The following is a 15,309-nucleotide window of genomic DNA, read 5'->3' as shown; positions in this document are numbered from 1 at the left end:
AGCTGAGTGTTCAGGTGTTTTTACTGGAGAAGGGAAGATGATTGTACCAGGAAAAGGGGATCTGCATAGCTGTATATACACATCATGTAGTGTATACATACAGGAATATAGCCTCTACAGGATGTGTAGAACATTGCAGCTATTACCATGGAGGCAGGCCTGCCTTGGCGTACAGGCCCCATAGCAGTTGCGTGGTCTGGCTCTATATGGCACACCACTGCGTTCACATTTTTCTCCCCTTAGGATGGGTTCACACATATCATATTTCATGCTGCGGCTACCTTTTCAGTTATTTCAATGCGATGATCTGGTCAGCCCCCTTAACTCCCTGCGGCCTGGGTACATACATTACTGGGTCCCCGCTTCGGGGGCTCCCGGCGTCTTTCAGTGCAGGACAGTATGTCATCTCATTGAAGTGACTAGGAAGGTATCCATAGCGGATTTTACTGCAAACTCACAGCACGAGATCCACTGTGGATGGTATGTTTGAAGCCACCCTGATAGAAGATTGTTGGCAGAAAAAGCCCCCTGCTCTATCTATTCTCTATTAGTATTTAGTTTCTTTCTACCTTAGGATATAAGATTAGATGTATGTTTATCCCAGGCAGGTTTACATTCAATTATTGTAGATTTACCAACCACATCTGCTGGAAGTTTGTTCCAAGCGTCTACTACACCTTCAATAAAGTAATATTTGCATTCTTTCTGACTCCCCCCACTAACCTGTACCCTTCTTGTTCAGTTTATTAAAAACACTTTCCTCTTTTAGTCCTTTAACATATTTAAAAGGTTTCCATCATGCCGCCCCCCCCCCTTTTCCTCCAGACGATACAGATTGAGATCCTTCAGGAGCACCTCCGAACATCATTTGCACTTTTATAAATTTGAGCAATTTTAAAATTTCACTGGATTCATCCCCAATCCCAGGTCATTGGTCACCACCAGATTTAGAATTTCCTTTATCTTCTACGGGAGAGCAGATGGTATGAAAGGAACTTTTTGCAAGTTACACCATCCCCCTATGTAAATCCTGTTTAAAAAGTCAGGCCTCATTCACAGATCAAAACTGAATAAAAGTGCAGCTCACTACATCCTAAATTCTGATGTTAAACTTGGCTGTGACCATCCCTGATCACCAAGGCCAATTCCAAAAATAAACCAGGAAATGCTCAATCCTTTTCCACAATCCCACCCGATGTCTATGCGTATATGTATAACCTACCTTGCACCCCTTCCATTTTATTCTCATCCTTATCCACTCTGGATGTCTAAAATCCTCTTCTCTGGGTCCACTCTGACCAAGCTCAGCTTCTCTTCCCCCCTCCCTATGTAGTCACAGGACATGTGATCTCCTTTCTGGGGGCTGTGTTAGCTGTCTATTGATTTGGTAACCTGCCCCCCAGGAGACATTATCTCAATCATCTCTGTGCACATGTGCTGCCTCCATGTGTCCCTGAGCCTAGGTTTCTGTAATATGAAAAGTTATAGTTCTATCTCCTCTTGCTGTCAGTGAATGCAGGCATATGTACCAGTCTTTGTGTCACAGCTCCACATATTGTAAGTGTTATGGATGTTCTTAGTGTCTGGATGGAACTAGAATGTTTTCATTCACAGTCAGCAAGCAGAAAACTAAATCTACACAACACCCCCAGTAAACAGATGCCAGTTATGCAGCACATAGTGACACCATGCGCGCGTCAGCTCTGCTACATCAGCTAGTATGGGTCAGGGGTTGGAAAGTGGGGGAAGGGGGCCAGACCGGGTATTTAACCACATTACAAAGTTATGGGAGTTGTCCTTTAAGCTCCATTCACTTCAATGGAACTGAGCAGCAAAACCCTGCCCAAGCTGGAGCCAAGAGTGGGGCTGTCTCTGGAAGAAAACGGCCATGTTTTTGTAGCACTGGATAACCCTTTTAAACTCGTTTTTCTCCTGTATAACACTTAATACAATGTTCCAGGGAACCATATCAGCCCAATTGGGCTGAAATGGTTCCCTTGAAACTGTTTCGGAGCTCCCGGCATAGTCATGAATTATGATGCCAGGAGTTCCGCGATTCTTCCACATCTTCTGTGCACAGACAATCATGGAGCGTGTGAGTTATATAACTTTGTAGCGTATTAAGCTAAAACCACAAAACGCCGGAATTGTCCTTTAATTCTCCACTGAAAAACACTCAATCCCCTCCCCCCCCACAAAAGAAAAACCATTCATGCATGACAAGCAGCAAAATTAATTTATTTAGAGAATACTTTATTAGTTTCCTGTAATCAAACCTGGATAAAGTAAAGACCTTACATATTTCCATACAATTTATTTCTCATTTTTTCTCCCCCCTCTCTCTCTCTTTTTCTCTCGTAACAGAGCAGGGCTAAGAGTGGCTGTAAATTCTGTACAAAGCCAAAAAGGATGTGTGGGAACAAAAATCTATGCTATCCCCGTTCTTTAAATTGCAAAAAAGATGACAAAACAGCTAAAAAGAAAAAAAAAACTGTATATATATTTATATATATATAATATTTATATTAAAAAAGAAAAAATACAACTAAACTGCAGCTCGCTCTCCGTCTGCAACTATTCTGTACAGCAGGCCGTGTGGCAATGACGCGGTCATATTCTACTGTAGCTTTTCCTTAACATTTTCGCCATCAAATACTAACTGGAAATTACCGGCAATACATTAACAGTAACAGTCCGGACCGAGGGGCCTTGACCCATAGAGACTGACCCACATTTAGTGTCCCTTTAATCTGAAGAAATTTCATGCGTACGCCAAAAAGTTTTACGTACGTTTGACTGTATCGGGTTTTTGTAGCTATTGAAAAAAAAAAAAAAAAAAAAAAAAACATAAGCGAAACCCTTATATTGGGCAAAATAAGATTTTTCTTTAAGTTTAATCAGAACACCTTTACCACAACATAGCTGCATTTACAGGATATCTTATAATGTACAGTTTATTATTATTTGTATTATTTTTTTTGTGTCGTCCAGCACAGAGGTGAACACCTGCTTTCCTATTTATATAAAAAGGTCGCTGTATAACGTGATTTCACTTTAAAAGAAAAAACAAACAAACAGAGGTTCGATCTTACAGGGTAGAGGTACAGTATAGACTGATATTGTTGAGACGAAAGCAGCAATGTTGGCGTGGTTTTCGATTGTTCCGCCGTATCTCATTTTCTAGACGGCTGACCATATATATATAACGTTTTGTAATCTGACGCCAACCCCCCCAATGCCTTAAATTTCACTTGCAACCTTTCAGGACCACATGCACCCTTCTCTTTCTCGGGTCAGGCCTGTGCGAACCCCTAAAGTTAGTGGAAAGCATTTCGGGGGTGAGTCTTGCTGTTGAGGGCAGAATGTGAATGCGGAGAGAAGATTTGGGTGTGGGGGGACAGCAAACACTGTGGGGTGATACGGAGCCAACTACGTAACCCTAAACAAGACCATAAAGCGTGTTTGGGTGTACGTATATGATAAGGTTGCACTCCGGCTCACCTCTGGGGTAGTGTTTCTGATAGACTGTACAGTGTGAGCTTTCCCGCGTAATATCCAGTGTTTTCCACTGAAACTTCTACATGCCAGCATTAGTGCCGCACTCGCTAGTCAGACAAACCAAGCGGGAAACAAGACCACTCCGAAGCCACCTGGACACGGGAGTTTTCTACGTTTCGCGCCTTGAAATGCTTAAAGGATTCGATGGACGCTGTTCTGATCAATACACGTAACTAAACCCGCCTGTTTTCTTTCCTAATCTTAGATCAGCTGCTGCATTTTTTTTTTTTCGGTAAACAAAGAAATTCTCATCCGTACACTTAAAAGTGTAGTGCTCAGAGCGCAACCGTCCGCCTCGCCGCCTCTACAATTTTGTGTCTTCCGTTTTGATGGCTTGAGGTTTTATTGGTCCAGTTCTGATGGGTTTCGTGGCAGTCGGCACCGAAGCTTGGGGCAGGGCGGCGGAGGCGGACGAGTTCTCGTCTACTTTCTCCTGCGAGACCATAGAAGGCTCTGTGATGGCGTCTGAAGGCTTCGATGGGCCCACAACGGTTTTCTGAGGTTTGGGGATCAAGGGTTTGCTCTGTTGATGTTGTTGCTGTTCGAAGAAGCGATGTGTCGACTGCAAGACCTCCGCTCTCTGTTTTGCCTTAAGGGAAAGGAGAGAAAAAAAAGGGGGGAAAAATGTGTCCCATAAATTAAGATGTGTCAAGGTATAGTCATGCCCTCGTATTATTAGACCGCTTTTCTGCAACTCTGAAAGTGAAAACATTAAACCCTATCCAAAAGATCGACAGGAGAAATGCAGCGTCACAGACTATTGACATAAGAGACACCGATGAGCTGGGTGCACAAGAGTAGCAGCTCATAGAAGGGGGGCCCAGGTTAGGGACTTAAAGTGTCACTGTCGTATTTATTTTATTTTTTTTGCAGAAATCAATAGTCCAGGCGATTTTAAGAAACTTTGTAATTGGGTTTATTAGGCAAATATGCCATTATCTGCATTCAAAAAGCCTTTCCCCAGGTCCCCCCCCTTCCTCCTCTCTCTCTCTCTCATTCACTGCTCATTATCAGGAAATCTCGACTCTTTTACATCAGTCGAGCCCTGTGTAACCTATGGAGAGGGGTGGAGGGAGGAGGGAGATTATTTGCCAGCAGAGAACAAAGGATTACACAGCGGGAGCTGTGTGAAAGCCGGTAATCAGTGGTCAGAGAGGTCAGTGCTGATTGTCAGAGGAGATAGCCGGTGATGTAGCTGTAAATTAACGCTTTGTTGTCCTGTTTTGGTACCTCATCTCCCTCCACCCCTCCCCTCTCCATAAGAGAACCATGAAGACAGGGGGAGAGCTTTAAACTTCTTTTTCATGATAAAAATGCATTTTTCTGCTAATAAACCCAATTACAAAGTTTCTTAAAATCGCCTGTACGATTTCTGCAAAATAATTAAATAAAATTTAAACGATAGCGACACTTTAAACCTAAGAGGTCAACGTTTTATTCAGGCAGGGTCAGTCTCTACAATGACCATTGTACACAGTGGGAGCAATTGTTTTTATACAAAAAAAAGGAAAATGTTTTATCTCAAATCAACCGGTGTCGGAAAGTTTTAAAGATTTGTCATTTATTTATATTTAACAATCTCCAGTCTTCCTGTAGACTTTTTAAGACTAAACAGCTTTACAAGGAGGCATCATTATTAACAAAGCACAACAGTGCTAAGCCTGGACCTTCCCTGGTTAAATCTTCTGACAAGTTTGAAAAGTTATAGTCATCCTGTAAGTGGGATCCGTCTGCAGTATTGAGATATCAAAACCACTGACAGCCGTATCCAGAATCTTTTATCCTGAACGACTTTCACATCACACATCTAAACTCATTCCAGCAAACAAACTGACCTTCAGATCCTGCTCTGCCTTCATGGCGGCATTGATTCGCACCCCGGAAGGTGTCACAGTAGGGGCCCGGGACACGTGGTGAAGGCGCGGATGGTTCATTAGGCCTGTGGGCATCTGTGGTGGCATCTGGCTGGTCAGTTGGATAGGTGGACGCTGTACAGGGGGCTGGAACGAGTTCGGATGTGGTCCCCTGACCATTGGTGGAACCAGATTAGGTTGGGAAAGTATCTGAACAAGGGAAAAAAAGATGAAAAATATGTGAATTTCTCTGTTCGGGTAATAATATAAACATCACGTTTATTCCCAAAGGACAATTGTTTTGAGTGTTACCTGAGGAGGGAACTGCGGTGTGGGGAAGGGCGGCTGACCCATCCTCACATTGGCCGTCGTTGATGGAAATTGATGCTTCTGGTAAACCAAGCTGTTCATTTTCCCTGACTGACTATTGGGGCTGGTTGAACTTGCCCTAGAGAGACGCAGAAACCGAGGATTATAACACCGGCTGAGCGGTACACGTGATGCAAGGTATTGTATATCGATGTATGAACTGCAATCTGGTGAACAAACATGGAGGGCGTCTGCAGCAATTACATGGTTATAGTATATCTAAGCTTACCGAAAGGGACTGGAAGTAGGGGTGGTGCTTCTTCCGGCTACAGGCGGAGTACCGGGCTTCACATGGTCCAATGCGCTGCCATAGGGTTTAAGATCGATATCAGTCATCTACAAAAAAGCAAGAAAAAAAATTAGATTTATAAAAGCGCATTCCTAGATATCACTATAATCAATCATTTAACGCTTTCTGTTAATATTAATAGACATTTATCATCTATCCCAAAGAGAATAAGTGCAGTTGTCACCTTGCCGGGGGCAGCCATCATTCCATGCTGACTGCCGGAAGGAATCAGGCCGCGGTAAGCCTGGCTCAATTGGCCGGTCCTAGAGAGATTCTGGTGTTGAGCTTGAGGTGCTGGTTGCAGGGTTTGAGATAAAGCAATGAGGGGCTGCCCCCCTGTAGAACCAAAGTTGGGCAAGGACAGCTGTGATCCTTGCAAGTTTACCGTCATCTGGAAGTACAAGGTAAAGATAATCTCACTAATACGTGAAGGTAACAGGAATTAACAAAACATTGGTAAAAACTAAACTAAGACGTGCAAATGTTAAAGGGGTTGTTCACCAAATTTTTTTTTTCCTTTAAATCAACTGGTGCCAGAAAGTGCAAGTGATTTGTAATTTGCGTCTATTTAAAAAAATCTCAAGTCTTTCAGTGCTTATCAGCTGCTGCATGTCCTGCAGGAAGTGGTGTACTCTCTCCAGTCTGACACAGTGCTCTCTGCTGCCACCTCTGTCCATGTCAGGAACTGTCCAGAGCAGCAGCAATCCCCATTGAAAACCTGTCCTGCTCTGGACAGTTCCTGTCATGGACAGAGGTGGCAGCAGAAAGCACTGTGTTACAGCAGGACATACAGCAGCTGATAAGTAATGGGTAATTTGAGATTTTTTTTTTAATAGAAGTAAACTACAAATCTCTCACACTTTCTGGCACCAGTTAATTTAAAATATTTTTTTTTGTTAACTACCCCTTTAAAAGGGGTATTCCTTCTCTTACAGTGCTGGCATATATCAGGAGGATGTGCCATTACTATGCTGGGAGCCAACACCAATCCTGAGAATAAAGGGAGCAGGGCTGTAGACTCTACACAATGGAGCAGTCACCTGCAAAAGGGCCCATTTATTTCAATGGAGCAATGGGCGGTCAGGGGGCACGTTCCTAAACCAGCTCTGTGGTCCTTTAGTTCTCATGACTGGTGCGTGTCCTAGAAGTTGGACCCAACTGATAACAGTGACATGCTATCAACTTTACAAGATGGAATTACCCCTTTAAGAAATAGGTTTATCCTGGTAGTGAGAAAAGCTTAACTCCAAAGAAAAAAAATAGCTCAGGAGTAAAATATGGTTCAGTATAATCTGTCTAGGAGTCCATATTGGATAACGAATAGGATTCTGGAACAGTCTTTCTTCACTACAACGCTAAAGGTAATCCGAGCAAACTGCAACGAGGCTGGGACAGGCAGCAATCTATGTTATGAGTACTCGCGCTTAAAGGGGTTAACCTAAGACCTGTGGCCTATCATTAGAATGGGTGACAGCGAGCTGACCGTGGGGGAACCCTTGACCCTGGCAGCCATCACTCTATATAACCACAGAGTATAGCGGAGTGTGGTAATTGGCCGTAAACTGGAGTGGTATCAAGCATGCTCCATTCACATGAGGAGGACATGGGAACAATGGTTTCCCGACCAATGATCAGTGATCACCACCCATTCTGCATCTTGAGTTAACCACCTTAAAGGGGTTGTCCAGTAAAAATTTTTCTTTTAAATCAACTGGTATCAGAAAGTTATATAGATTTGTAATTACCGTTAAAAAAATAAATCTCAAGTCTTCCCATACTTATCAGCTGTTGTATGTCCTGCAGGAAAAGTTGTTTTATTTTCAGTCTGACACACTGCTCTCTGCTGACATCTCTGGCCGAGACAGGAACTTTGTCTCTGTTTTCTATGAGTCCCCATAGAAAACCTCTCCTGCTCTGGACAGTTCCTGTCTCGGCCAGAGATGTCAGCAGAGAGCACTTTGTCAGACTGAAAATAAAACAACATTTCCTGCAGGACATACAACAACTGATAAGTATGGGAAGACTTGAGATTTTTTTTTTTTTTTAATAAAAGTAAATTACAAATCTATATAAACTTTCTGACACCACTTGATTTGAAAGAAGAATTTTTTCGCGAGACAACCCCTTTAAGTGCTAATGGATGACTTGCACAATAGATTAGCAATGTGCAAGATTAATTTTTTTTATTTAAAAAAGCTATTTAATTGTTTCTAATTTCATGCAATTCGCAATGTGTGGCCAATGCTCACCTGCTGCAGGGCTGTGGGGGACTGAGCGGTGTTGTAGAAGCTGGTCTGACTCTGTTGTCCGGAATACAGATTAGAAGGCTGTCCGAGCCCCTGCCGTGTCTATGGGGATGAAGGGGTAAATGGGTTAAATGTCTTAACGCTGACAAAATTCATTGTATTGGGCACAAACAGCGTCCAGGTGCCATGCAATACTTACCTGTAGGATGTGTGTATCGATGAGCTGGGATCCTCCCAAACCAGACTGACCAAGCTGATGTTCGTATAATATAGGAATGGCCTGGGTATTGGTGGTCTGCTGATATGCCAGGCTAGACTGAGCTTTCGCTAGGTCCTGGTGTTGGACCCCAGGGAAATTATGTAAGGCAGCCCCAGACAAGACCACCGGGGAAGGCTGAGACAGATTGCTCTGTAGATACGCCTGCTGGGACCTGGAAAAGAACAGGAGAAAGGTTACATATGAGGTACATGGTCTCATTCTATATATATTACTAACAAAGAGAAGCAAACATTCTCACCTGTACGGCTGGAGAGAGGGAGTAAACATTTCCTGGGCTTGGGACACAGGGGGAGCAGGAGCCAAGCCGAGCTGAGCCTGATGTTGTCCTTGTAGAGGAGCGTAGATGGGGATCGGGATCTAGGAGAAAAGTGGGAAGAACGTGGCCATGAAAAACATAAGATATGAAAAGCGTAGAGCACTCCCATTCTTAAAGTGTCACTATCTTTTAAAAAATTAGTACAGGCCATTTTTAAGAAACTTTATTATTGGGTTTATTAGCCGAAAAATGCATTTTTATCATGAAAAAGCAGTTTGAAGCTCTCCCCCCTGTCTTCATTGTTCTCTATGGAGAGGGGAGGGGCGGAGGGAGATGAGGCACCAAAACAGAACAAAGAGTTAATTTACAGCTACATCACCGGCTATCTCCTCTGACATCAGCACAGACCTCTCTGACCTGTGAATACCGGCTTTCACACAGGTCCTGCTATGTAATCCTCTCTGCTGGTGACTAATCTCTCTCTGCCCCCCTCCCCCCTCCATAGGTTACACAGGGCTCAACTGATATAAAAGAGTCGAGATTTCCTGATAATGAGCAGTGGATGAGAGAGAGGAGGGGGGGGGGGGGGAGACCTGGGGAAAGTCTTTTTGAATGTAGATAATGCTATATTTGCCTAATAAACCTAATTACAAACTTTCTTAAAATCACCTGGACTATTAATTTTTGCACCAAAAAAACAAAAACAAAAACAAAAAAACACAAAAAACAAACAGTGACATTTTAAATTATCCAGATTATAAGGTGTGATGTGATCGCTGATATACAACCTTGAGAGTCACGGCCTAGCAGGCCAGGAGGCTTTTGTTAGTTATCAGTAGCAACCTTTTAGGCCCGGACCATGTCCTAACACCTCACCTGTGATTGTAACATAAGGTAATAGTGCTTTGGAGCATTAAATGGATACACCATGATACACCATTACACAGTCCACCAACCAGCACCTTCATTGATCAGCATTTTAAGAGTGGGGTAAAACTGGTCCTTAAAAGGTTTAGACAATCAGTATCGAGTCCAACATCATGATAAAACAAACAAAAAACACAACAAACTTACTTGGGAAAGGCCCGGCTGGAACCCTTGCTGTTGTGTCAGGGTTGGAGGAGCTAATCGTGCGTGCTGAGTATTAAACAAATGACTCGTATCCATATAGAAGGCAGGAATCTGCGCAGCTGGTCCTGTCCCGCAAAAAAAGAAAAAACAAAAAAATTTAATTATTTTTCCTTATCAAGTTTAAAAAAACATGAGACGCTTCTATGCTGGAGAGCAGCGTGCTATAGCAGAACCCCTATACATCATACTGAGCAGACTATCCCTCACATCCCCCAGACATCCCGCTTGGAGAAAGTCCTACTGAACAATCACTAAAGCTTTGGCTGTCCAGGCATGATGGGAATTGTAGTTTTGCAACAGCTGGAGGGCCGAAGGTTCCCCATCTCTAGTGTAAAATATAAAACCTGAAGAGCCGTGGCGTACCTGCTGCGGACTGGGAGACGTAGACCTGTGGGCTCTGTTGCTGGGCCATCAGGGAGGGCATACAGCTGAGCTGGGAGAAGTGGCTGGCAGATGGCATGCTGCTGCTGCTCTGGAGCTGCTGAGGCTTCACTTTGCAGATATTGGGAGGATCGGAGGTGGTTGTAGTTTTCGTGCTTAGAGAGGACGTCGTGTATGTTCCAGCACCTAGGCAGAAATATCATCAGTATATACGACCTACATAATAAATCCGACGATGCTTAACACAAGCTGTACTCCCCCGATTACCTGATAGGGAAGTAGTTGGCGTTACTGAAGCGACTGGGATAGGCGGCATAGACGCACTGGAGAAAGAGTTGTAGGGGACGTTGCTGGGCGGTGGAGGGCCGGCATTCCCGCTATTGGCATTTACACTACCAACTCCGGTGTTTGAACTGGAGGAAGCCCCCACTCCTGATGTGCTGGCAGCAGGCACCGCCGAGGTGATAGGGGAGCCCTTCTCAGCAACACTTGGCGAGTTCTCCCAGGCTTTGCGGGCAGATTCCATCTGGAATAAAAACAGAGCAGAATACACACGTTATAATAAAATTCAGCAGGGATGTCGCCAAAGTACAGGTATAAGAAAGCATCACCATCGTATCTGATTATAGAACAACCTACTGCAAATCTATGAGCTCAGAGAAAACGATTTCTCCACAACGAGCTCAGGGCTAGAAACTCAACCACTAGGAGTACGGTAGAAACGTCTTAATCTTAACCAAAGCAATATGTAATCCTTAAGATAGGGGATAACCTGCTGATCACTGGGGGTCACAGAGATCAGATTCCCTATCCTAAGACAACATGGGAATATCTCTTAAAGGGGTACTCCGGCGAAAATCTCTCTTAAATCAACTGCTCATATAGATTTATAAATTACTTCTAAAAAACAAACAAAAAAAAACACTTCAGTCTTCCAGTACTTATGAACTGCTGTATGTCCTGCAGGAAGTGGTGTATTCTCTCCAGTCTGACACAGTGCTCTCTGCTGCCACCTCTGTCCATGTCAAGAATTGTGCAAAGCAGGAGAGGTTTTCTATGGGGATTTGCTGCTGCTGTGGACTGTTCTTGACATGGAGAGAGGTGGCAGCAGAGAGCGCTGTGTCAGACTGGAGAGAATACACCACTTCCTGCAGGACATCATGCAGCAACTGATAAGTACTGGTCGACTGGAGATTGAGATTTTAAATAGAGGTACATTACAAATTTATATAACTATATTACACCAGTTGATTTGAAAGAAAGAGATTTTCCCCAGAGTACCCCTTTAAAGGAATTCACAGTAAGGCAACAAAAAGCCCTCGACCATGATCTTGGTGTGTGAGAACTGCGGCGCATCGATTCCTCAGCAATATACGTAACTGTGTGTGGTTTATATACCTTGAGCGTTAGATCCACAGATGCAGGAGACACAGGAGTCAGGCTTGAGCTCTGCTGAAGAGTCTCCCTTCGAGATAAGGGAAGACTGTGGGGAAGGGGTACCTGAAATATTACAAACCCAGAGTCAGAGAGTGTTCAGAGACATCATACAAATAAGGCGACTATGAGCATACTCACATTAGGGACCAATGTAGACTCCATCTTGGAGCTGCCTGATGAAACAGTACTAGGGAGGGCGTTGGACAGGCTCGTGTAGTCGGTTACAGTTTCCTTCGAGATGAAATAAAGGTAAATGTCAATCCTCAAATTATGCACAATACCATTCGATACAAAGCAACACCCTCCCAGCTACTTACCTTAGTGCTAGTGCCGAATTCAGGAGCGGTCACTGACAACATACTGGTGATCTCGGTGGCCACCTCTGCGATCACTTTGCTGTCCTTTGATGGGACGGGCTCGGGGGTGTGGACTGTATTGGGAATCTGCTTCTCCTGAGTCTCCGGTTCAGATTGCTGCACGTCTTTCACCTTGCGGTTCTTTAAGGATCGCTCCTTGCCGATAGGTCCCGGCTTATACTCCTTGCTTTGAATTACAAGTTCCTGTATCTAGAGGGTGGGAAAAAAAAAGATTTATATTGAACATGATGTTGATGACTCTAATAGTTGATGGAGGAAACCCACCAACATAGCAGAGCTGAAGCTGTTCTGTATGGAGTAATGGGCTCCTCAAGCTGATCGGAAGAACTATACACTTAGGGTGGTATTACTCGGGCCGATGGAGGCCCGATAACTGTAAACGAGCGCCAATCTGATAGATCGGCACTCGTTTACTGGGCCTATTACACGGCCTGAATCATTTAACAAGATCTGCATGGACATAGTTACCGATGTCCTTGCAGCCCTTGCTTAAACTGCATACATTACCTATCCATGCTGCAGGGGCCCTCTTGCACTCTGCTTCCCCCCGGGTCCTATGTGCTCCAGCTTCAGAGCGACCTGTCTCAGCTGACAGGCCGCTCAGCCAATCACTGGCTGAGCGGCCCGTCAGCTAAGACAGGCCGCTCTGAAGCGGCAAGAGGAGCCCTGCAGCATGGATGAGTAATGTATTCTGTTTTCATATCGTCAGCGTCGCACTGCTATTACATGTAGTGATGCGCGGTCGGCGGCCGACAATTATAGGTCCAAACCTATATCAACGATCAGCTGATGACAACGCTCATGGACAGATTGTTGTGTTTATTACACGGAATGATAATCAGCTGGATAGGGCCGATTATCGTTTTGTGTAATAGTACCCTAAGGTGGCATTATTCTTGCACTATGGGGTCACATTACATCAGGGATGGGGAATCTTCAGCCCTTCAGCTGTTGGAAAACTAAAATTCCCATCATGCCTGGACAGCCGAAGCTAAGGGTCCCTTTACACAGATAGATTCATCTGACAGATTTTCGAAGCCAAAGCTAGGAACAGACTATAAACAGAACAGGTCATAAAAGGAAAGACAGAGATTTCTCCTCTTCTCAACTACATTCCTGTCTTTGGATTCAAAAATCTGTCAGATAAATCTCTCTGTGTAAAGGCACCCTAAAGCTTCAGCTGTCCAGGCATGATGGGCATTGTAGTTTTGCAACAGCTGGAGGGCCGAAAGTTCCCCATCCCTGCATTAGATAATGAAAGCAAAGGTTCACATACTTTGCCATACATAAATAAGCAATACTGGATCAATTTTCCTCCACAAATAAAATGACCAACTTGATTCTCTATCTACTTCTAGAACTTCTAAAATGCTGCAGAAACATAGAAAACTGTAAAGGGTTCACAAACTTTCCAGCACGGTCACCTTTTGGGTCTTTATGGGGCCGGCTCTGGGCTGCTTCTGTCTCTGCTCTTTCGGCTCGGGTAGAGATTCGGTCTTTTCGGAGAGGGACGGTGTACCTTCGTTGTCGCTGCTGCTGGATGCCGGGGCGCCAAACTGAATGGATTCCATTGTCAGGTCAACAGAAACGTCCTGGCCGTTCTTAGACGTCTGAAGTACAGAAAAAAAGGTTTCCCCAATTTAAAGTAAGTATTAAAAAGCTGCCTACGCTGTATGTAAGCAAACCACAGGCTGTGTGCTACACTGTACCTCAGAGCCGGAGGACACAAAACCTGTCAGGGGTTTATTCCAGGCGCTGGAAGATGGCGGCTGCGGAGGATTTATAGGTCCCACTAAAACAAAATGGACAAGAAATAAAGCTATATCATTTGACTAATGTGTTCACTAAAAAAGATTCTTTCAAACAACTGGTGTCAGAGATTGGCAATTTACTTCTTTAAAAAAACAACTTGTCTTCCAGTACCTATCAATTGCTGTATGTCCTGCAGGAAGTGGAGTATTTCTTCCAGTCTGACACAGGGCTCACTGCTGCCACTTCTGTAAATGTCAGGAACTGTCCAGAGCAGCAGCAAATCCCTCTTCTCTCCAGACTGGAAAGAATACACCCCTTCCTGCAGGACATACAGTAGCTGATAAGTACTGGAAGACTTGACATTTTTTAATAGAAGTGAATTACAAATCTCTGGCACCAGTTGATTTGTAAGACATTTTTTGGGTGAACTACCTCTTTAAAGTGTGACTGTCGTTTCATTTTTTGCAGAAATCAATAGGCGATTTTAGGAAACTTTGTAATTGGGTTTATTAGCCAAATATGCCATTATCTGCATTTCCCCAGGTCCCCCCCACCCTCTCTCATTCACTGCTCATTATCAGGAAATCTCGACTGGTTTACATCAATCGGGTCCTGTGTAAAAAATGCATTTTTCGGCTAATAAACCCAATTACAAAGTTTCTTAAAATCGCCTGTACTATTGATTTCTGCAAAAAAAAAAAAAAAAAAAATTTAAACGACAATGACACTTTAAGCACCTGTAGTAAATGAACGCCTGCATTCTTCATCAGGATACTTACATTTCTTGGACAAGTCATTCAGGACACTTGGAGCAGTCATCTTGTTTTCCCACAGCTCTGTCCCCAGAGCGCTTGGTGGCTGTGCTGGAGGTTGAGGTTTAACTGCTGCAGAGAACTCTGTTCCATTGGTGGTTGGCTGTGCGGGTACAGGTGCTGGAGGCTGGGGAGCAGGCATTGTAGCGGGTACCGCCGGGGTTATGCTCTGCGGAGCAGTGAGGCCTGAGGACTGGGCCTGTAATGCCGCTGCTTGCTGCTGCTGCTGCTGTTTCTTTACAAACCGGGGTGGAAGCTTTGAATTCTGACCCCGTCCTTTCTCGCCGGAGCCTTTTTTATTCCAAACCTACAAGTATAATGAAAGGACAAGTCTAAATGACTGGAACAATTTTTTTTGTATAGTCCATTGGCTCCCTATGTCCTCTCCTAAAAGTCCTACATAGCGGTAAAATCATTACACGAGATACAGCAGCAAAAATGAACAGCTTGTTAAATGAAATACAGAAATAAAAAAAAAAATATATATATATATATACATACACACACACATACATATATATATATATATATATATATATATATATATATATATATATATATATATATA

The 15,309-nt window shown here is 43.8% G+C and overlaps 1 protein-coding gene across 3 annotated transcripts in view; it reads right to left on the bottom strand.

The window, feature by feature from the left end:
• Positions 1 to 2,217: 2,217 nt before the first annotated feature.
• PRRC2C (proline rich coiled-coil 2C) overlaps positions 2,218 to 15,309 on the bottom strand; it is a 53,544-nt gene continuing 40,452 nt past the window's right edge. For 2 of the 3 annotated variants that reach the window (XM_069967607.1, XM_069967606.1), the window contains exons 19-35: positions 14,709 to 15,048; positions 13,887 to 13,969; positions 13,602 to 13,787; positions 12,118 to 12,366; positions 11,939 to 12,031; positions 11,762 to 11,863; positions 10,631 to 10,889; positions 10,346 to 10,549; positions 9,926 to 10,047; positions 8,834 to 8,952; positions 8,515 to 8,746; positions 8,319 to 8,417; positions 6,254 to 6,460; positions 6,010 to 6,116; positions 5,724 to 5,859; positions 5,394 to 5,621; positions 2,218 to 4,147 (exon numbers count right to left, since the gene is read on the bottom strand). In XM_069967607.1, coding sequence (XP_069823708.1) covers positions 3,863 to 4,147; positions 5,394 to 5,621; positions 5,724 to 5,859; positions 6,010 to 6,116; positions 6,254 to 6,460; positions 8,319 to 8,417; positions 8,515 to 8,746; positions 8,834 to 8,952; positions 9,926 to 10,047; positions 10,346 to 10,549; positions 10,631 to 10,889; positions 11,762 to 11,863; positions 11,939 to 12,031; positions 12,118 to 12,366; positions 13,602 to 13,787; positions 13,887 to 13,969; positions 14,709 to 15,048 — 3,051 coding nt within the window. In that variant the 3' untranslated portion in view covers positions 2,218 to 3,862. The remainder of the gene's footprint in view (positions 4,148 to 5,393; positions 5,622 to 5,723; positions 5,860 to 6,009; positions 6,117 to 6,253; positions 6,461 to 8,318; positions 8,418 to 8,514; positions 8,747 to 8,833; positions 8,953 to 9,925; positions 10,048 to 10,345; positions 10,550 to 10,630; positions 10,890 to 11,761; positions 11,864 to 11,938; positions 12,032 to 12,117; positions 12,367 to 13,601; positions 13,788 to 13,886; positions 13,970 to 14,708; positions 15,049 to 15,309) is intronic. The other variant, XM_069967609.1, reaches the window with a different exon arrangement.

The sequence above is a fragment of the Dendropsophus ebraccatus genome, chromosome 4 (genome assembly GCF_027789765.1).
Source record: "Dendropsophus ebraccatus isolate aDenEbr1 chromosome 4, aDenEbr1.pat, whole genome shotgun sequence".
NCBI classification, from domain to species: domain Eukaryota; kingdom Metazoa; phylum Chordata; class Amphibia; order Anura; family Hylidae; genus Dendropsophus; species Dendropsophus ebraccatus.
The sequence above is the reverse complement of the archived record's forward strand: the minus strand, read 5'-3'. Positions and strand labels throughout refer to the sequence as shown.